Genomic DNA, 23,368 nt, shown 5'->3' with positions numbered 1-23,368 from the left:
TTGGTTTGCCCTCGGATGGACATAATGCACAAAAATAGATTACATTGGTTAAAAACAATGTGTTTCTTTCTCAAGGGAATAATCCAACGCCATATTTGGCCAAAGTGCTACTAGTAGGGCTGATTGATATGGAAAAAAAATCGTATTGCAATTATTTTGGTAGATATTGCGATTGCGATGAGTCACAATTTCAGTTGGAATGGCCATTTTTGCATTTCATTTTCACTGAAAAATAATAATAATATTGATTAATTGTTTAGCCCTAGCTACTAGTATGGGACAGGCTACAAAAACTTCTCACAAGAAAACTGGATAGATATAATCTACCATGTCTATCGAACTCCATGTATCCAGTTTCTTAATGGACGCTTTTTGTTTAAAATATGTCAAAGCTCATCCAGAGCCACAGAAGCATTATACAAATGTTTTTACAGACAGAGTCGTGCTGAACATGACTAGTGAGCTAATGTTGTGTAAAATCAGTTAAGCACCCCTTTTAAGTTCAATCAAAGATATGGCACCAGCTATGCATCATTGTCGTCATCAGTCTAATGGCAGAATGCCATGTTGTGTTTAAATAACGAGGGAGAATCCGTTAAACATATTAACACGGAGACGGTTTTGGTGAAATGTATCAATTTCAGCCCTTCTCCCTCTTGATGCTATTCATACAGCGCATTATTTTTCTGTTAGCGGATTATTTGTCTTTGACTAAGGTTGTTGTGATGCTGAAAAAATGAAATCCTCCTTCAGTGTTCACGTCTGTGCAGAGCGCAGCTGATTGTTTTTCACAGCTTAGCATATGTTGGTATTTGGAGCGGTTCATTTTTCCCTGCAGCCTGACCAGAGCTTTTGTCCCTGCTGAAGAGAAGCCCACAGCATGATGCTCTCATCATCCCGCTCACCAATAATGGCTACTGGTGAGCAGGATGATGAGAGCATCGTACTGTATTCTGTGGATTTGAAGGCTGTGAAGTGATGCGTCTTTTGTGTTGAATTTGTGGGGAGTTATTAGTGTTCCTACACCATGATTGCCTGTATGCAAGACATTTCTTTTGGAGAGGACATGCTCCGTCATGGTTTCTGGAGACTAACAGCATCTTCTTATGAAATTACGACAGGACCAGCATCCATTTTCCATCTTACCACTCAACCAAGAACAGAACAAAACAGCCCTCCAAGGGCTTTTAAATACACATAGTGGCTGGGCCATACAGCACTGCATTTGTTTTAACACGGCCTCTTAGCTTACCTGATGAGCTTCCCTCTTGCACTATCATCAATCTTGGAGCCTGATCTAGGTGAGGTCCTGGTGGCAACATATTTCCTCCACCTTTCGATTATAGTGCTCTTTAAGTTCCACGGTTTATTTGTGGTCTTTGAATCCTTTTTTTCCCATCCTTGTTCTAACCAAAAGTGTTCAACATTGAGATCTAAAACACTTTGCGTTGGCTCAGTTCTCGACAGCCTGCCGACACTCAGCGATATGCTGATTTTAATCATTCAAATAAGAATTAGTTTAGTAGATGTCAGCTGAAATGTGAAGCTTTCTATTCACTATGGAATATGATTATTTAAGTCTTCTTAGAAGAGCTATGTGGGTGTGAACATGACAATCTTTTTCGTTTTTTAGAATTTATTTAGACACACATATAATCATAGTTATAGTTTATTAATACTATATATAGTTAAACTAACAATCTACAGAATATCCTGTATGACTGATGATTATATATTTTTTTCTTTCATTAGTAATTAATGAAAACTTCATTAAACCATAGGGATAATTCAGGATAATTTAAACCCGGATCTTGTTTTATTATGTTCCTCCATATTACGGATATATTTGGTGTAAATTTCTGGTTTTTCAATTTCCCCCAGTACAGAGCTTCTTTTTTTTTTTCATTTTCTTTTTCTTTGCCTGGGTGTCTAGTTTTTCAGTTCTGTCCTTCAGGGCGAATAGACACCAAACATCAACCACATAATAACTAGGTTCTCTGTAAGTGTGTAAAACATGTAAACAGTGTCGATGCTACCATGACAATCGCTTTAGGAAACATTTTTTCTGGTCTGGTACTGCTTCACGTCTGCAGTGAGGAGCTGTGTGCTCATTTTACAAAAGAGAGTGAAATATACGCATCACATTACTGATTGAGACTTAATTAATCTTGTGTGCTTTTAGGGGCTGATTTTTGGGGCCGCTCTGTCCAGGGCACTGGACAGCTGTGATCCCACAGTTGAGATCATTTTTCAGTTTTTAGATGCATCTGTGTTTTCATCTTGAACATTCAGCACCAAAACATTAACTCATTTCAGAGGTTTTGGTGTGTCCTGACTGGCAGTAATTTAGCCGACAACTCACCGCTGATGAATATGTGTTGTGCTGTTGGCTTTAATCACCAGCTCCTGACAAGCTTAACCAACACTGCCAGAAATATGGATCTTTATTCAAGACAAAAATGAAGCTACTGTCATGGATGTGATCCCTTTCTTCATTTCCTTTCTTCTGAAGAACATAAAAGGTAAATAAATGCTTCTGGTTAGGTAGTTGTCACTTTACAGTTGGACCAAACCTACCCAGGGATACAGTGCACAGAAGCTTTAGTCTCTCAAAGTTGACTCTAATCAGTTTGCTTCTCCTCCTGTTTCTCACACTCTGCTAAGTTGATGTGTGTGTTTCTTTAATTAAAGCCCAATCTAAAGAGTGTACAGCTGTTTTATCAGCCTGAGAACCCGAGCTGTCAGCAGCAGGCTGGATCGTCGTCGGTCTGTTGCTCCGTCTTGTCCAATCATGTATATGTATGTACATGACGTAGTGCAACACAGCGTCTCTCGCAGTGACAGCTGAGCTGCGACCGTTGCTGCGGGTGAGACAGCGAGAAAAGCAGCGAGTGATGACGAGGAAACAGCTTGTTGACAAATAAGTTGATTCTGCTCAAAGACGACAGCTGTGCCGGCTTTGTTTACTCAAGGTTCACGATATTGCCGGGACAAAAGACTGAATTCTCACTGAATGGAGAAGTAAACATGCCATACCGTGCTAATGCCATTTGGCGTAAGTCTGTTGTGTTAATGAATGATAACACCTTTGTAGAAAATGTTACGGTGAGGTTGGAATACGCACGCTTCCTCTTTTTTTTCGCTGGGGGAATTGTAATGTCATTTATTTACTGTGAGAGCAAAGGCACAAGTTCTTAATGTAGAATTTGGTTTAAGTTGATTCAGTCTTTTAAAACTAATCAATAAAACCATATTTGTTCTAACTGCTCATTTTACCAAAACAAGTATTTTGCTAATGATAACTGGGCTTTTAAAACTAGCTCAACCCCTGAGATTTACATCCAGCAAATTGCAGAAGTATTGACGTTGGAAAAATGAAGATGTAATCATCTCCTAAGTGACACTTTCTTTCCAGTTTGACTGCCTCTCATCAGGTTTGTTGAGTCCTGACAATTAATACATACAGAAACTATTGATTCATAATGAGATATGAGTGAGACAAGATATTAACTGCTGTTTTCTCATTTCCTCTGCAGTTGACTCTATGTGCAAGTGTGTCAGTGGATGTAGACATGGAGACATGTAAGTTTGATATTGCAAGCATATGGAAATATGCATTTAAACAAAAAAAAAAACAAATTATAATGTATGTTAATTCATCTGACTTTTTTTCTTGATTGACATTAATAATTATTATTCTAATTGGCATCAAACTGCAAGAAAAAAAAGGATTTGAAATCAAAAACTGGGGCACATCAAGATCCAAGAGGAATGAGAAGAATTGTCCTTTGATCATATCAAAGCAGCCAGAATCAAAATTAAATCGTGAGAAACTTAGAGATTCCCACCCTTAGCATTCCCATCCACAAAGGACAGATGTTGCCTCTACTGAAAGCAGCTGACAAGATACTGGTCAGAATTGATCAGACAGACACGCTATGTGACTACTTAACATTCCCTAGCAGTCAGAATTCCCCTAATTGCTCCATTGATGCTGCTCTCTCACACAGAACATGAGCCTGGCATTTAACGCCACCAGAAAAATAAGTGAAACCCAGGAGATTGTTATAACAAGAGGGATTCCTCTCTCTTCTCTCAACACTTTCACAATTAACACCACGTATCAAAACCTAATGTATATTTATCATAATAGTTATTTAAAAGATGGTTGTTGCCATTTCCAAATAGATGAGAAATGTAACTAAATAACGAAAGACAGGGTTGTGCCGATGGACGATGATATCGGTGTTCGGCGATCATCAGAACGATCGTCTGTGCAGATGTCAAGACGATACTTGACCCGTTTTCCCATTAATGTAACTTATTATTTGTAGTATTAAATTAATATTAAATTTAATTTGTCCTGCCACAGTTTTCACGTATATAACAACATATAACCGATGCTTGCAACATGCGCGCACACACACGCACACACACACACACACCAGCTTATTATAATGAAGCGCTGCTTGTTGTGTGTAGGTGCTGTGCTGTGATTTAAGAGCGGAGGAGATAAACAGACAGACACAAAACGCCATTTAGTTGGATTTCTTGTCTTGGCCAGTGAGAGAGGCGCATTAAATTATGATGATAATTTTGTTTTAACCATAAAATGTATTTGTCATCTTACTGTTATCACTCACGATTTCCTTGAAAGAGAGAGAGAGAGAGAGAAAGGGAGGGAAGCAAAACGGGGCACACTCGCTTTTTTGGTCACTCCTCTCTCTCTCTCTACGGTAACGTAACGTAACGTAACATAATATAATAGAGGAAATAACAACATTAGCAAACTACATACAACTCCCTCATGTTAATCACGTCAAATCTAACATGATAAACATTTTTAGGAATAAGTACTGATATTATACCAAATAATTAAATGAGCATAAGAGAAAGATTTAAAAGGTGATTGTGGCTCCACTCACATTAAATAACAAATCTTTCCTAGTGTATCTTTAAAACCTTTATAAAGACAACCATCATATTCATTTTTTCTCCAGTACATAACACTGTATTCATTTCAGTACATTATTAACACTTGCATGTGACACAAGGCTGTCTCGGGGAAGCTTCCACCATGTGCATGTTATGTCAGCGGAGCCCAGGCTTGGCTGTGGCCTGTACCCACAGCATGCAGCAGCGTCTCGGCCAGAGGCAGGTTCCATGGGAGCATTTGTTCCCAGATCTCTTCATCATCGAGCGCGTGCTAGACGCTGTGTGTAATGGTGCCTGGCATGCCTCACTGCAGACTGCATTCAGTCTGCGAAAACTACATACAGAATCAGATGGCAGGGGGCTGGCAAACGTTCTTCAACAATTCCTGACAGGTCCAGTGGTCTTTTCACAAATAAACGCTCAGGCTACACACACACACACACACACACACACACACACACAGGTTGGAAGCAGCCGTATGCTCACATTGCTAAAACGTGCACGTACGCACACAGACACTGGTGTGTGCGAGTACAAAAAAGGAAAACACACAAGCGGAGTTTGTTTGCGGTTTCTTGGCACTGTTTGGCATTTGTCGACTTCAGTGTCGGACTGACAATCACTATAGGTCAAACCAAATTACCTGTTGTCTAATGTGCTTTGAAAACCAGCCGGCCTAAATAAGTACTCACTCAACCATACTCCTGCAGCCTTAGGAAAAATACTGAGACTTTTTATCTTTAGAGAGGATATGATATGGCAGATTTTTTTTTCTTCAACCAGATGTCACACTGTGGGAAAAAAAAAAAAAGTGCCATAACAGGATTTAACTTCTCTCTCCACCCTGGTCAATCTGACATTACAGCATCTTGACAATCGATCTCTGCTGCTCAGCCAAGCTGCTTGATAAGAAGTGCTCAGACTTCCCATAGACAGCTAATTATGTTTTGTGGGCACAGCCTGGCCTTTTCCCTGTCTGACACCAGTCTATTACAGCAGTTATCAGTAAGCAGCTGTAATCACCTGTATAGGAGTTGTGGGAATGATAAGGATGAAAAGAGCATAGCTAAGGCACCGAAGACTGACCCCTGACCATCAAAGATCAATACATCATCTTGTCCAATAATAAAACCACAACGACCTTTTGCCTTTCAAGAGATATATTAGGCCACAATGTGATATGGACCTTTCATGATAAACTGATATCTACGATCGCTGCTTTGACAACATCAGTACAATATCCACATCCAAAGCATTTCATGTGTTTACCATGATAAAACACACTGCAATTGTTTTTTAGACCCGGCGTTTTTTAGTAATACCAAGACGGGCGATATGACACAATCACATAGTTCACTGGTCTGTAAATCTAGCCGCGAAAATATTTAATCAAGCTTGTGCAGCTCAATATCAAATCAATACTCCTCCATTTTTTTTTCACAGCCTGATTAGCACATGCCAAAGATCACCATAGCTACAGGCAGGGCCATCGACACAACTGAACGGTGCTATTTGCATTCAATCCACTGCCATTCTCCATCTGAAAGATAGTCCAATGTAGTGTGGACACATCTGCCCTTTCCTTTGCTTTACTCCTCTGGGCCTGATTGCTTATTAAAGACTCAATACAGACATGGGTGAAATAGCATTTTTTCTCTGACTGTAACTAATGACTACGTCCATTACCATTACTTTCTGAATCTATCAAATCATTGTTTTGTTCACGTCAGAAAACAATGAAAAATTCTGATCACAATTTCTCAGCAATCAAGGGTCCAAAACCCAAATATGTTCAGTATCTACCAATCATTTCAAATCTACATTCTTCCTCCCTGAAGTATTACATGGGTTTAGTTTGCTGCAAACCACAGTGTGTGTACTACCATGTAAAACTGGTGTTGAGAGACAAATAAACTCAGGATTTCATGCATTTACTGCACTATTAAATGTTAAAGCATTGGGTTTATTCACACTGCCACACTGTTAGAATCAATATTGGATGATGTTTGGAGGATTTTGTGATGAAAGAGTTCTATTTTTTGTTTTTGGCGAAACAAATTTCCCACAACTTGCTTTGTCTACTTTTAACAGGACAACTTTTATTTGTGGTTGTGACTGTATTCTCAAAAAACTAAAGAAAAGTATTAAAAGCTGGACAAGACAAGGCTGAATCTAAGTCTGCAAATAACAATTATTTTCATCATTGAATAATCATAATCGCTATTATTTTCTCAATTCATTTATTAATTGTTTGGTATTCAAAGCGTCAGACATTTGTCCTTCAAAAGGTGAAAGTCCTTGTTTTGTCTGTCAAAAATATTAAATCAATTCTCTCCAAAGACAAAGAAAAACAGAAAATATCATATAATATGCACATTTTGCATTATGCTTAAAAAAATGAAAACTAATTGATAATCAAAATTTAATTTCACTTCATTTTCAGCCCTATTGAAACCAATATCACAAAATTAATAATCATTCATCACTCCATACATCAGCATTACAAGAACAATAACAAATTTAGAGCAAAAAAATCAGTAACATATTTTTTAGTTTTTACTTAAAATATGCTTAGAATCATTCATGTTGACAGCCCAATTTGGTGAAGCAATAATACCATTAGAGCTGCAATGATTAGTCAATAAATCAATTAGCTGAGAAACAGAAAACTGACAGATATCTTGATTGATAATTGAATAATCATTATATTAAGGCTTGAAACAAAAATGTAAAACATTTGCTGGTTCCAGCTTCTTAGATGTGAGGATGTTGCTTCTTTTCTCTACTTTATATCTTTGTAAACTGAATATTTTTGGCTTTTGGAGTGTTGGTCGAACAAAACAAGACATTTGAAGACATCACCATTGACAAAACAATTATTCAGGAAACTCATCAGAAGTCATAATGAAGATAATTATTAGTTGCAGCCCTAATAACTAAATGATTGTATCTCACAATACGTTCCCACTTAGCCTGAAATGGACAGTTACTGAGCACTTTATTGGGAACAATTCTTATCAATCAGCCAATCATGTGGCAGCAGTGCAACCCACTCTTTACAACTGTGGTTTGCACAAAAGCCTCTCAAACAACACAACACATCAAACCTTGCTGCATCAGCAGAAGACCACGTCAGATTCGACTGCTGTCAGCCAAGAACACAATTCTGAGGCTGCAGCGGACACACGCTCACCAAAAGTGGACAGATGAAGACCCGAAAAACACAGCCTGACTTCAGTGTACTTCACTCACCGGAGCACCTCTGGGATATGGTGCAGCGGGGAGATTGGCAGCGTGAATATGGAGCTGACAAATCTGTAGAAATGATGTGATGCAATCATGTCAACATGGACCAGAGAAATGTTTCCAACATCGTGTGGAATCCATGCCACGAAGAAATGAGGCTGCTTTGAGAGCAAAGGCAGGCCGTACCCAGCATCGGCATGGGCGTTCCTAATAAAGTGCTCGGTGAGTCACACGCCACCAGTGGCAAATCAGCAGACGTAACTGTGACTGCAGTGAATTGTCTATTGAAGCCACAGACAGTGGAGAAATGTATATATCTATTTCCTCTTCATTTGATTTCTCTATACGTTCTTAGCAGTCGTCAAATATAAAATGAGTCTTGAAGGGCTGAACGAATACCTGACATTTACCGCTCGCATTAATTTCAGCAGTGCTATTTTTTCCATGCCTCTTTATTCCTTTTACATACCACATAAGGGAGGAGTGGGCATCAGGCATAAGGAGGAGAAAGTAGTCTAACACATAAAACACACACACACACACTCTCTCACACCTATAAGCAATTTACAGTGGCCACACTGACCTGACCTACTTGTGTTTGGACAGTGGAAGGAAACTAGAGCATCTGGAGGAAACGCAACACCATCATGTGTTCGATGTACCGACTCAAAACAGAAAATACCAAGAGACCAAGATATTTGAAAGCAGAACACAAAATTCTCCACGAAAACCCTTTGAACATGGCCAGTCTCTCGTTTGGATGTGTGTTTTCAGCATTTTGAGTAACTTACCAAAGTAGATTTTTGAAAGTGATTCTGCTGCTCCAATATGAAGTTGAGAAATCTGCTCTGATTCAAATCTGTAGAATCACTTCTGCTTGAGGCCTGCATTTGATTTCATAGGGTGAATTTGGGGCGACATTTGTTTTTCAGGTGAAGAGTTACAAAAAAAATATGAAAGGGTAAAAAAAAAAAATCAAACTAGGTGCATCTCAAGTGAACCACCAATGGCATTATATTGAGCATTACAGTTGGATTTTGCCTTTAATAGAAGTGGCTGATCCTGCCTGAGACATAGTGCTGTGTAGAGCTGACACTCACAACAGGAAATGCCTTATACCACAGTGAAAGGCTGCAACTTTAAATAAATTATTTTATTTACTGATTAATCTGCCAACTATTTTCTTGACTAATTGATTAGTTGCTTTGTCTATACAATTTCTGAATACAGTAAAAAAAAAAAAATCAAAAACAAACCTACCCCATTTTTCCAGTCTAAAGTGAAGCTTCCTACGTGTTGTTTTAACAGCATAAAAACCCAGATAGCAGGGAACAAAAACACATTCGTCGCATTTTTTTGTAAAATTATATGAATGATCGATCAATTAATCAATTGTCAAAATAGCTGCTGATTCATCTTCTGTCAATCAGCTAACTGATTCATTATTTCAGCTCTACTCCGGCAGGCGGCGTTCAAAGATTTTGCTGTCACTCATCTATTTTTCTTATGCCTGATCAGTAAACTAACTATTGTTTTTCTTTTTGTTGACACAAATTAGAGGAACCATGTGACTCATGAACAGATCATCATGACACCAAACTGTGAGAAGATTAAGGGGTGGCAGTATTTTGAGTTTTGACATCGCACATGGAAAAATGGTGGATAGAGATGAGGCTCCTTACTGTAACATGGCTGTTTGTAGCCTCATAATCGCAGTACATTTTCATTTTGTTTCACTTCAAATCACTAAATGAATCTCAGCTGAAGCATGAAGTGAACATCAATTCTATAATATAGTTACAGATTCGCCTACGTGGGTCATATATATGATAGTTCTCATTCATTTGCACTGTTCTGCTGTCCTATTCAGTGGTTTACTATAAGAAACACAGACACACACCACTGAAGCGGTCACTTTTTCAAAGAAATCAACATTGATTCTGTGCAGTAAAATCTTTGACTGCATTGAAAGCATACTGAGCCAGGGGGGAATACAAAAGGCAATTTTCACAGTGTTTGTTTTCATGTTTGAAGGAAAAATGTGTCCGTCAAACAGGAGGAAATTTCAAGTAACTGAACAGATATACACAATTAAATATGTAAACAAACAGCCCGCAAGACACACATGCACATATGTGTTCAAAGCCTGCCACCCACACACAGCACAGACAAACACAAGACTCTCTGGCGTGTGAGGAAAACGGACAGATGGATCTAGATTCTGGATGGATGTTTGTCAACTCTCGAAGACACACAAATGTTGTTACGTCGGATTTGCATGGACAATCGGTCGCTTGTATTTGGTGAGATGAGATCACAACTAAGGCAAAATATAATTATAGAGCAAAACAATATAATTATACGGGAATGTACAACATACACCAAACAAATCCTACGGAAGAGGCCAGCACCTGCCTCCTGTAATTTGTCTCCTCCACTCAAGCATGACAAACAGAGTGAAAAAAAGAAAGAAAGCACTTCATGAAGGATCACAAGAAACGTAATCAGGAGTTACTCCTTATTTAAAAAGAATTTAAAATCACTTCCAATCTTTCAAGTCTGTGAAACCTCAAGATGTCTTTGTCATATATTCCTACAGTTGTTGTTGTCAGAACTTATCGTTTTCAGAAAAAATGAGTCACCATGAATCAACACTTACTCATGTAGCAGCAAAATAAAAGAAGAGGAAAAGCAATAATAAAGATAGTGTCCAAGTGCGAGATGGTGTGGGTGCTGAGTGAAGAGATAGCACTTGGATTTTATTTAATCAGTTCATTCATTACGTCAAAGCAAAGTAGCTGGCATGTTACTTTTTAAAACCTGAATTAAAAATTTTTATTTTTTTTGAATGAGGATTGTACTCAACATTCGTAAACTATAACATCATGTTTTTATGTGGTGGTGCAGTGTTTGTGTGGTGGCACATAATCAAATTCATTTCTGATTTAAAGGGGCTTTATGTTTTTAGTTTTCTCTGCCACAGAAAGAGGTTTCTTGCCACGAGCAAATGGGGGTGATTGTATCTTGAAAACACTTCAGCCATTTTTATGTTCTAAGACAAGAGGTTATAATACGCTCTCTGAGCAGCACCACATCTTCAGGGCAGATTGGATCCCAAAGTGACGAGACGAGCGGGGGCTAGCTGGTTAGCTCGCTAACTTCATCGAAGAAAAGGAGTGAGACACGAGAGTAAATATTGGCATTGCTTTACACTGCTGGAGACAGCTGTTGCTGAGTAGAGGAATGAAGCTTTCTGAACTCGCAACATTTCTTCTAGACTGTAAGTAAACAGTTGTTAATGCTAACGTTAGCTATGTAGCAATTACAAAACTTACAAATAGCTTAACTTTATGCTCATATTTATCAAAAGGTGTTTGGTCTTCACTGGTGAACAGGACTAAAATATGTCCATCCTTCCAGGGGAGATTTGCTGCCTCTAAAGAAACCGTTGTTGGAGTTGTACATTGTATGACATCAGATCCATAAGCTACAAGTAGCCTCTTCAGTAAGACTTGATATCACTTAGCAAACAAGTGCACCGCAAATCAATGTTGCACTGTTTGGAGTTAAGTTTCTGTGACAGGCTGTTGTTTGCACTGACAATCTAAATGAACCTGAAGCGCAGGGCAGGAAAGAAACCGAGCAATCTGAAACAGTGGTTCTCAACCAGGCGGTCGGCACGCTGACAAGCAGTCACAAGATGAATTTGAGGAGCCCCAAAATAACAATTTCTCTTTTCAGACTTTCTTCTAACCTTTCCTTACAGGATCGTTTTAATTACTGCTCAAGAGGATAGGTGCAGGTGGAATGATGAGCTGGACATAAAATGCAACATAAGAAACGGGAACCTTCGAGTAAAAACGATGTACGTTTGCAAAAATAAATAACATAATCAGTGAAATTGGCAGTCTACACAGAGTTATGTCAAATGTCAAAGGCGCACTTATAAACTTAATCTTATATGATCACTGAGTCATTGATTTTTCTATCCATCTTTCTATTTGTATTTGAGCCATAACTTTCCTATATTAATGATCTTTTCATTTTATCCTGCATTGTGAAGCACACTGTAAAGTTTGTTTCAAGCCCTGTAAATTCATTATTGATCATCTTTCTGACACTTAACGATGATGATGGTTGACATATCCCTGGGATAACGGCTCACACATACATGTGATGAATTACTGGCACTGGCCCTATGATTAGCCACAGTCTTGCGTAATGACAGCTACTTCATTGAAACTGTACTTTCTCTCTTTGCCACTCTTCTCAGTGACAGGTCTAACAAGTGGTGGAGCGGGCTGACGTAATATATCAATATGCATACAAGATGTTTAAGGCATTTCCTACATCCACTTATGTCAAAATGCGAGTGGAAATGACTGAGATTTATAAAACACAACCATATGCACAATGCAGCTTCATATATCTGAGCAAAAGGATGTGTGTGCAGATTTCTGTCTTTGTGCATACACACAGTTTTAGATGTGAATCTACTGAGTTTCATGCATCTGACTCCTGGACTATGAACTGGTTATAGTCCAGTTGTGATCTGGTCATAACTGGTTGGTGACAAGGGTCGCAAGAAGACATTGCTTCGACTGATTTAAACATGGACATGAATCAACAGCCAATGCCAATAAATGCTATTGAACTACCCACTGCCTTCATACAGCAAGACCTCCAGAAAAATGGCTCAGCAGCAGAGCTATCATCATTATGTTAAAAGCTGAAATTTTGGGTGGGTGGGAGTCTGATTTAGGATTTGGTCGCATCAGGGAAAAAAAACAACAACAAAAAAAAACACTTTTCACAAAATGCTCCTCTCATATGTTGAGAGAGACAGAGCCTTGCACTGTAGGTGCTGGCAGCGTGTGCATGAGCAGAATGAAATGACATGGATGATGCTGAAGCCCCTGGTCAGAAGAACAACCAGTTGCAGAGCGTGTAATAATTTCTGAGTGATCAAAATCAAAAAGTGAGGCACAACTATATCAAAACTGAATGTTAAATATCAGAAAAAGCGAGAAAGAAAATGTTGGCTTAGTAGCTGAACAATCAAACAGTCAGCATTTTGTTAATGGAGTAGTTGGAGGACAGAGAGGGCAGAGGAGGGTGGGGTGGGGAACCATGGCATAGGAAAATACAGAAAATGGAAAAATATCACCTCCCTGAACCGAGCAGGATTATTATCTGCAGCTCCCACAATGACTTGCACTACTCCAGCCAAAATGGCTCTCATTTTAAAATTACAAAGTAACAATGCCCTGTACAATCTTTCCATTTGTGCTGCTGCTTCCCTTTTTGATGTAATAATGATACAGTCCACTCGCCTTTCTAATAAATTTCCTCAATGGAAGTGTGCTTGTACTGAAACTTGTCACTGTAACGTATATCTGCAGCAGCAGCACAAAACTGCACGAACTATATAGTATATAACTTATTGATTTCACAGCATTTCAGACTCAAGTTTAAACCCGTCACCTTGTTGCATGAAAATGAAGCGAATCAACGGCGAGGAAGAAAACAAACTTTCATGGCTCCACGATGACGCAGTCAGTGTGGAAAATCGTATCGTCACTGGCTCACTGAATGAGTGGGTTTGGCTGTAGCGAGATGCCTCGATGGGCTGATACTAGTTTATCTTGATTTAGCTGTCATTCCCCCAAATGAGCAGCTAAATCAATTGTGACACGGGGCCGTCATTCTACTGTGTCACTGGAAGGTTTATAGGCATATAAAACCATCAGAACAAGATGAGATGAAGCATGAAATTTCTTGACATAAACCAGTTTTTTCCTCCCCTTGTTTTAAGAACTCACCATATGAGGGCCATAACGGGGGTTAAAATTAAAAGAAATGTACTGGAGGATTGACTGCCATAAAAGAAAGCATATTACCGCCTCTGCTATTTATCAGGTCGCTCCAGTCTTTTTTAAAAAGTGTGGGCAAACCGCAGTGATGAAACACAATAAACAGGGTAACTAATTTTCAGTCAAGCAGTGATGAAACTCAGTGTAAAGAAAATGAGTAAACGCTCTATAAAATAAAACTACTCATGCTAGATTTCAAGGACTGTCAAACTGAAAATCCCCTCATACATACAAAGAAAACATGACCAGAAATAGAAAACAGTTCATAGTCACATTCACGAGTCTCTTTTTTTTTTTTAGCTCTGATCTAACTCTGGCCAAAATCTAAATTAATACAAAAAAAAAAAAAACAGAACAATTAAATTTTATAGATTTGATAGATTACATTTTCTGTCGCCGAAGAGAGAAGAAGAAATGTCTGAAGTGTTGTGGTACGGTGACTGATCAAACCAATCTAACATGGACTGATTTTTATCAACTGGTCTGAAGCTAAAATGTTTACAGGAGTAGAGGATCAACTGGGGGGAAATAACCATTAACTTGCTAAAAGAGGTTGCAACAAAGCAGATGGTGAGCACCTCTGGGAGAGAGGGATGTGGCAGAGCTCTGACCACAAAACAGCTGCAGAATGGATCAGCTCGCTCATTCAAGGAATCATGAAAGAGGCTGTCAACTGCTAATGAAATCTGCCATCCTCCTCACAGTTTGCTGTGTGGCTGCATTTCTGCTATATGCATATGCTTTAGACGAGATCGACACTGATAGCTTTTACTTTACAAGCTGTCATGTCCCAAAAACACACTTACGCACTCAGAAATGAGTCACAGGAATAGCAAATATAGCTGTAAAAGCAAACATTAGCAACTTCAGACTCTGAATTTGATTTCTTTTTATAAAAGGGTGTTTGAAATATGTCCTTTTTATATGCAAAATGTGCAAATTTATGTTTGCAAAATAAAAAAATTACACCATGAATCGCTTCTTTAATGTGACATGTCTCAATTCATTGTTTTAGATAGAAATATAGTACAGACGTCAATTCTAATCTGCCTAAAAACGTATTATTCACTTTCACGTTCATTATTTACCAGCTTTAACCAGCAATGTTATCATGTACAAAAATCCCACAGGAATTCATGAGAAAAAAAAAAAAAAAAAGGCTCAGAGATGTCAGCAATTCATATCTATGGGGTTTATCCGGCACTATATATTATTCGCTTTACTTTTCTGCGGACAGTTTGAGCGTTCAGACCAATTAAACTGCCTAAGATTCATTTCAGCAGTGCCATGCAAGAGAAACGTCATAACAGCACAAGCCTGGATCAAAGGTTGGGAAATGATCAAGTAGGTATTAATGATTTGTTTTTATTTGCTTCTGAGACTTTTATAAAAATCCCAGGTAGGCGATTTGTGGTTACAAGATGGTTGATAAGATTCCCCACACAATGTGCAGGTGCATAAACAATAACTCAGTAGGTCAGCTTCTGTGCCTCCAGTGTGAAACGTAGAAGCAAGAGCATGAACTTAAGTCTACGGGAAAATGTCAGAATGAGTGGGATGCTGGAGGGCCGGCGTGCTCTTGCATGAAAAATCATTTTCTACTTTTCCTCCTCTAAATGGATGTTTTTTTTCTCTTCGGTGGTCCCTTTACTACTAATACTGGCCACTTCAGTGAATGTGAGATGGTTTGTCCAGCCAGCAGTAATGTCAGAACAAGGAGCCAGCAAAATGCTTTCCAGCGAGCATTAAAAGGCCAGAACGCTGTGAGCTTCTTATTCCTGGGTCGCTGGCTCTCCATCGTACTACTCATGTGCAACACGGAATGAAATAAAAATGAAATTTATAACATAACTTTTCCCTGAACAGGAGCCAAACTTTTGCTACAGCTGAGGTGAAAAGGAAATCCCTGTCAGGACCCACTGCAGAGATAAACACACGTAATTGAGAGGGATAGACCTGGTAGTAGAAACTGTGTTGTAGGTGATGTGTGTCAACTTTATGAGCGCATCTGCTCCGCAAATGAATAATGTAATCATCTGACATAGCTCGTCTGTGATCATGAATTATCTTTTCCCCAACTGCTTGTCACAGCAGCTCCCATTTCACAGTGAACCACACTAAAATGTTCTTGAGCTGAAGCTCCTGGTCCCTGTGTTACTGTTACATAAGGTTGGAGTAAAATATTCATCAAGCTGCTCCGGACCACATCTGTATGCAGCTGAGTGCTGAGGAAACACTTTCTTTAAACCTGCTAACTACACCAGGGTGGCTGCCGCTGCTGCTGCTGCTGCTGCTGCCGCTGGGTTTAAAGTGGCTTTTCGTGCAAATGTGCTCGATTGCTTTTGTGTATGCTTGTGCCAAGTGTTTATATACATGTTATGTGTCTGAGTGGTGCAGTTGTGGATACTGTGTTTGTGTGTGTGGCTGTACAAGCATACAGTAATGCGCATGTCTACACGCCTAAGAGTCTGCCTGTCTTCATCAGTATGCTGAGTTGGTACTCGTGCGCATGCATCGCCTCCATTTAAAGCAAACATTTATGTCTCGCCGCAGTGCAAGTAGACATGGTTGTCCCTCTTCTCTCTGCATGCTAGATCATGCAGCAAATGTCTTGCTGGCGCAGGGCGTGTTATGAGACGGACATAAAGTTAAAACCTTCCGGGGCCATCAGCAGCTCCATCAGGACCAGGGGAACCAGCTGGCATCTGGCTGACCAGTGGATCCCTGGGAAGCTATAACTCAAGACCCTGTCTAAATGACCACACACCACTCTCCATTAAAGGTTTACTGTTTAATCTATATAACTGACCAGACTGCTTTACATCATGTCAAGAGCTTACTCTCTTTTTTGATTGTTGTAATGACTGTTATTCAATTAGAGTGGATGTTGATTGATTGGTGACCTGCCTTGCAAAGTGTTTGATTTTCAATAGTGTGACTCAGAAGCCAAAGTGATAGTAAATGAGAATGAACTGACAAAATCTCACTTTGTTGATCTGCTCACCCTGCCATCTGACTGGAGCTGCTGTCTTAACCTCCAGATGTCTGAATGTTAAAAAAAAAAAAAAAAAAGGAAAGAAGGTAGAAAAGGGGGATGCTAATATACTGTACACACTGAGGATAAAGAGAAAAAGAGATCAGAGAAATCCAAATTAAATATGCAAGGACACCACTTACGTGCATTAATGAAGAGAGAGTGAGCACTGTGCTAATGACGAAGGATTTGAGGCTTCCATGTGAGGGTGGGATCAAGAACACGCTACTGGAGATGCTCATTACTGTGGCCCACACCGTCTCTTACCTGTGTGAGCGCGCATATACGCATATTTTATGCGCGGGAGACAGGAAGGAACAGAGAGATCATACACACATGGCTTTGCATTCTCAGCGATGTTTTTATCAACACACAGGTATATGCAGCGCACACCCAGGTATAGACACATGCACAAGCTAAAGAAAAGACTCACATACATACATTAGAACACATGCATGATGCACAAAACTTTAGCCTGTGTGTGTGTGTGTGTGTGTGTGTGTATGTGTATGTGTGTGTGTGTGTGTGTGTGTGTGTGTGTGTGTGTGTGTGCGTGTGTGCGTAGGTGTGTCCTCTGTCACACTGGGTTCACTCGACAAGCTGCATATATATCCAACTCTCTCTCTCTCTCTCTCTCTCTCTCTCTCTCTCTCTCTCTCAATCACCATGAAGATTATCAAATCATACACAGGCTGCAGGCTGCTGTACTGGAGTGTTAGTTTTCTATGCTTTTTTGTGCATTAGTTAAACTAAGCAACACCTCACCTCACACCTCACCTGGGGTTGCTCTTACAGCTGAGTTTTCATAATCAACTCACCAATTTTAGCTGATATTTCATTCTTTTATTCTATTATTTTAGTGAGATGTTTGCTGCTTTTTGTTATCTAATATTCAACAATCAATATACCTCACCTAAAATTGTGACTAATGCTATGGTAGTCATGGCATCCACCCATTTATGCTACAGTGCAGCACACCTACAGAGCAGCCACCCCACACTAAAGTCCTACAGTTTAACAGCCTACATGTGAAGTCTCACGTTTTACCTCAAGACTCACATTTTACTGGTTTCACTCACATCACACCAGATTTGCGCTGTGAAACAAAAAGGGCGTCCTAATCATGGCTCGGTAATAATATCTAACCGCACTGTGGAGCGTGCTGAGCGTGTTGTAGAGTAGGTAGAGGAAGTGGTGCCACAGTTCGGTCTGGTCTGGTTCAGTGGTAGTCTAGCACTTGGCATCAGAGAGAGGGCGAGCACAAACGAGGGCGAAAAAACAGGGCACGCATGGCGCCGCTCTGCCTTCAGTTTCCACCACCTGTGGCCACAACCAAGGATTATTTTCATTACTGTTCAATGAGCCAATTATTTTCTCGATCAATTTATCGGTCCATAAAATGTCAAAAAATTGTGAAAATGTCCATCTCAATTTCCAAGACATCTTGGTTTTGTGCAAACATGTTTTTGAGTTTATTTTCAACATAAGACAGAGAAGATGTAACCATGGGATGTTTAGAATTTACGATTATTTTAATTTTGATTGAGTAATCAAACAAGCGTTTCAGCTGTATCATCACGCTTCTCTATTTCCATTACGTTAATGTCTCTAGAATTTTGAGGTCTTTGTAGACGGCTGCACTGTTACGGCAGATGCTTTGACAAGAAGAGCTTCAAATCTGCGGCTCCTCAGCTAAGGATTTGAATCACTAACGTTTAGGGGGGCAGCCCTATCAGAATCCAGAGAGTAGTCAATAAGGTTAAAACCCGATTCCATGACAGTAAACACCTGGCCTGCTGAGGAAACTGACTCGGCTGCAGGGATAGTTTTGTGACCCAGCCACGATCTGACCTCGCAGTGCTTTGAAGCAAGAGACAAGGGAATATTGCCTGAATTAGACAAGAATTTTCATGCGAGATCAAGGTGAAGGAAAACTTTGGAGTCAGGATTATAGTCAGCTTTTTAACACAGAGGATCTGAAATACATTTTGAAGTTGGTTTTGAAGTCTGAGTGTTATCTGCTGAAGAATCCCTCATTCTAATTAAGACAGAATTTAAATAAGCCACTACCTTGCCAGTCCCACTGAAAGTGATGGGAGTTACATCCGTGCTAAACTGTGTAATTGTCTGTGAAACAATCTCAGGCACACGACAGCACTTAATAAAAAGTAATTCCTCCTAAAGTCAAAGAAAGGTGTATTATTTTGCAGCGAGCTGAGCCTTAAATATAGCAATCAAGCCTCCAGTAATGTAGAAAGAGCTATTAGGCTTGCCATAGCTGGCTGGATAGAAAATAAAATATGTGGTTAATAATTCATCAAATGTCCAAATGTCCATGAACGGAACATATTTTTTCCATAGTATAAGAAGATGTAAACAGCAAACTGATTGGAAGAAAGGCTGTGGGGTAAAAATGAAATAAAGTAGTGCCCTATTAATCACTTCTGTATTGTGACAGGCAATACCTCTCACTGCTTAGCAACCAACCCCTCCAGGGCAATAGTCAGAGTGATGAGATTTACCAAGGGATCTCCTCTCTAAAGTTATGAAAGTGTCCATAGTGTGGCACCACACATCTTACATGTATTGTTCCCCCGCACTGTTCAGCAGCTCATGCTGTTTATCAGTCGCGTTATCAATTATTCAAACAAATATATAAGGAGGATCAATAAAGCAAAATCACAAAAATCCTAGTTTTCACTTTCATACAGTATTCCCAGCAAGCACAGCTCCTGTTAGAGATATGGTGCAGATGTCTTACCTTAAACAGGCGCAGTATGTTCGCCACCATGATAGAGACGGAGCTGGAGGAGGCGCCAATGACGCCCACCACCCTCTCAGGCTTGGTGATGATGGGCGCTCCCCCACCCAGGCACTTGACGTCCGACCCGTCCTTCTCGATCAGAGCCTGCACGAAGGTGAGCGACTGCTCCAAGGCGTGAGTGTCCCTGGAACAGGTGTCCAGGATACGCGCTCCCAGTGTGATGTTAGGCAGCAGATTATTGTCATTATTGATGCGGTCAAGGGCAAAGAGCATGGCCTCCAGTCTGTGTATGCCCTTCTCCTTCTTCAGCTCCCCACACGGCTTGCCATCGTGGCCCCTGGCGTGTACCGGGAAGAGCCCACCTAAGGAGATATCCCCGTCTATGCGGATGGAGTTCAAATGTGTGTGTCCTGGCCCTTTGGGCTTGGCAGCCTGAGCGGCCTTGAGGGAGCTGTAGAGAAGCAGCAGCAGCAGCGGCAGGAACAGGCTGTTTCGCTGACAGCCGGTCCGATCCGGTCTACACACCAGGGGTTGAAACATGACCACAGCCTGAGCGCACATCCGCACCGTGCAACCGAACCCAGCAATCGAAAAACAACAGAAGCCAGGTATTATTTTATGATGGCCAGAGGGTTAATTGCAAAACCTCTTGAAGCAGTTGGCACAGAAAAGGCTTTCGCTCATGTCTCTCCTCTCTCCCCGGCATTCAATTAATGTAGAATATGAGCTTGGCTCTTTCACAGGGTGTAATTCTGTTCTCTTCTCCTCTTACACTCCCTCACTCCATCATCTGACCACAGTGGTGGGCAGCTGCTCTTGTGTCTGCTGTTATTCACAGCCTTTGCCTATGGAGATCCTTCACTTGGGGCATTAGGAAGAACAAAGGTGAACGATAAGCTTTTTCTCTCCGTCTCCCCCTCCCTCTCTCTGTGTCTCTTTCCTCTCCACCTCAATCAGAAGTTTTTAATCTCCCCTGTTCCCCTGGGCAGGGATTTGGTATATGTCAGAGCCCTCAGGCCTGCTTAGGTCCACAGGCTTCACAGCGAATTCCTACAAGATGAAAAAGAGAAGAGTAGTGAGACAGTGGACAGAGAAAACAGAAAAAAAGCAAATGGATTTGTATTGGTATGAGCATTTCAATAGCTCTTTCTTTTTTTGCTTAACCTTTTTACTGCAGCGTTATGCGGAATGAAGAGACAGTTCTGCTTCCAAACTCATTTCTCTCTCTTATACAGTCTTCCTACGTCTACCTTTGAATACAAAAGGTTGCCATGGACTCTCAAGGTTGATTGGGCTGAGAGTCACATCCCACGTGCTTCATTCTCACCTTTCCACCTAGTCGGTGCACCCACTCGGCCTCTATCACAATACTTTGACATTTTTTCGAATGTTCCACGTCCTATTTCTTATATTGATTTTACATGAAACAGACAAATTGAAAAACTTTTTTATGGTCCCAGTAACAAGACTGTGCTGTTGTTGGCACTGTGGGTCTCACTAGGTTGCTGTTCCGTGTGGCTATGAAATTATTATTTTCCAGAAAATGTATCACCGTTGCTGCCACATTAAATATTTCTTCAAGGCCTGTCAAATCATTAGAGACATTTAGGGTTTAAAGGCGAGTTCAAAAGGACTGAATAAGCTATAGGATAAAGGTAATATCTCTTTGGGCAAAGTGGACCGCTCCAACATTACCGAGGTATTTCTTCTTACTAGAGGCAAAATCAATTATATATATTATAATAGAATTCATATGTGGGTCTTTGAGTCTCTAAGGCATGTCTTAGTCTGTGCCCGCCAGGGTAGGGAAGTACAACAAACCAACGCGGGTAGGGCCTGAGAAATGAGAGCAAAATGGTAATAATGCTATTACAGATGGAAAGCAGCTTTTATATCCAAAGTAGGCAAGAAGAAAAATATCCACCTTAAGAAATCACTGCATTAAGCAAGTGGACTCTTGATTGTTCAAACATCGTCCAGATCACTGCCGCCTGCCACAAAGGGATTAGAAGAATAATATTTTTATTGTCTTATTTTACACATCCTGAGCACGTATAGAAGCAGAGCTCCAATACAACCATAACCTTAAGTCTAAAACCTTATTCTCAGCTCTGTGATACAAGTTGTGCCTAGCTAAATCTGTTTTGATGTGGTTTGAGTTTATTGTTTCACCGCTGTGAAGGTTATTAGATGCAGATTTTGTGCAGATTTAAATGTTGTAAACAAGCTCGCTAGGTACACAACGCAGATTTAAAGCTGGATTCTGAGATTCTTAGTTCCATACTGTGATGCACATCTACACATTATCATTCCCACCTTTGTCTTTTTTTCCTTCGTCTGACACACACACACAGACACAGAGACACACACACACACACACACACACACACACACCTGCGAGACAGACACACAAATTTGCCACTACAAGCCATCTTGTATATGTATATATCTACACCCTGTTCATTCCTGGAGCTGTAATAGGCTCTGAAGGAACAATCTAGCGACACACAGTCACAGAATAGGGCTGTAGACATTGGTTTTCCAGAGGAGTGGGTTGAAGCCTTGGATCGGCAATGGCTGAGATTCATTGAGACCATATTGGAAGTGACAAGGTCCTTTGAATACACCCAACTATCTCCTACTGAGTGAGAAGTAATTTTTCAGAGTTGATTCACTGCAGGTCCACTTTCACTGCTGCACAGCTGATGACAACAGGAGAACCAGCCAACTCAACCTTAGCTCCTGTAACCACATACAAACCCAAGCACCAGCATATCTAAAAAAAATCAAAGCAAACACTGAGGCAGAGGCAGAGAGAGCTGCTGCTGCTGCTGCCAAAACACTGTGGTATAGATAGGCAAAAAGAACACACAGCTCTAAACACTGAAGAATTCAAATACAAAACTGTCCTACAACACTGCGGATTTCAAGACAGATGTCATCAAACTTCATGTTTGTGCAAAGAGGAGCTGGTGGGGAGACAGCTCATGTCTCCATCAGACTGAAAAGAGCAGCCAGCCAATCTGAAGGAGTATCTTGCGTGCAATTGAAAGAAAAGGATCTTACACTTCACAAGATTACATCAAGCATTATCATGTTAATCAGCTTGTTTTGCCTTGTTCCAGATGAGTATCTTATAGTGTTTCCTCTTTGGCCACGATCTGGGTAATTCATTCTGTAATCTGGAAGATCTCAGTGCATTCAGGGTGGGCTGCCTGTACCCTTTGAATAAATCATTTCAGAAACCACCATCACTCTGTTGAAACCTGTGAATCCCACTTTAATCAAGCACTGGGGTTGGTGCAGACCACCTCTCAAGAGTTTTATGCAACACGACATATAGTGATGTAGTAACCCAATCGAAACGTGCAGTATTAGCATATTCAGTGAAATCAGGTTACATGTTATCAATGTTCCCAGTGTACGGCTTATTTCTAGAACTCGGCTGTAATATGCTGCTTGTAATGCAGATTCAATGCTGTGGCTCATTTAACACTTTTCATTTCATTTTTTTCT

General features: G+C 40.3%; 1 protein-coding gene across 1 annotated transcript in view; it reads right to left on the bottom strand.

The window, feature by feature from the left end:
- The window catches only part of LOC111657927 (metabotropic glutamate receptor 4-like), a gene marked incomplete at its 3' end in the record, with an annotated part of 150,464 nt that overhangs the window by 100,041 nt on the left and 27,055 nt on the right, over positions 1-23,368 (bottom strand). Inside the window, exon 2 of the mRNA XM_087175152.1 lies at positions 19,850-20,902. Within this exon, the coding sequence (XP_087031278.1) occupies positions 19,850-20,413 (564 nt within the window). The remainder of the gene's footprint in view (positions 1-19,849; positions 20,903-23,368) is intronic.

This window comes from Seriola lalandi, unplaced genomic scaffold (genome assembly GCF_002814215.2).
Source record: "Seriola lalandi dorsalis isolate HSWRI2012SDOR001 ecotype SW California unplaced genomic scaffold, Sedor1 jcf7180002054420, whole genome shotgun sequence".
NCBI lineage: Eukaryota > Metazoa > Chordata > Actinopteri > Carangiformes > Carangidae > Seriola > Seriola lalandi.
The sequence above is the reverse complement of the archived record's forward strand: the minus strand, read 5'-3'. Positions and strand labels throughout refer to the sequence as shown.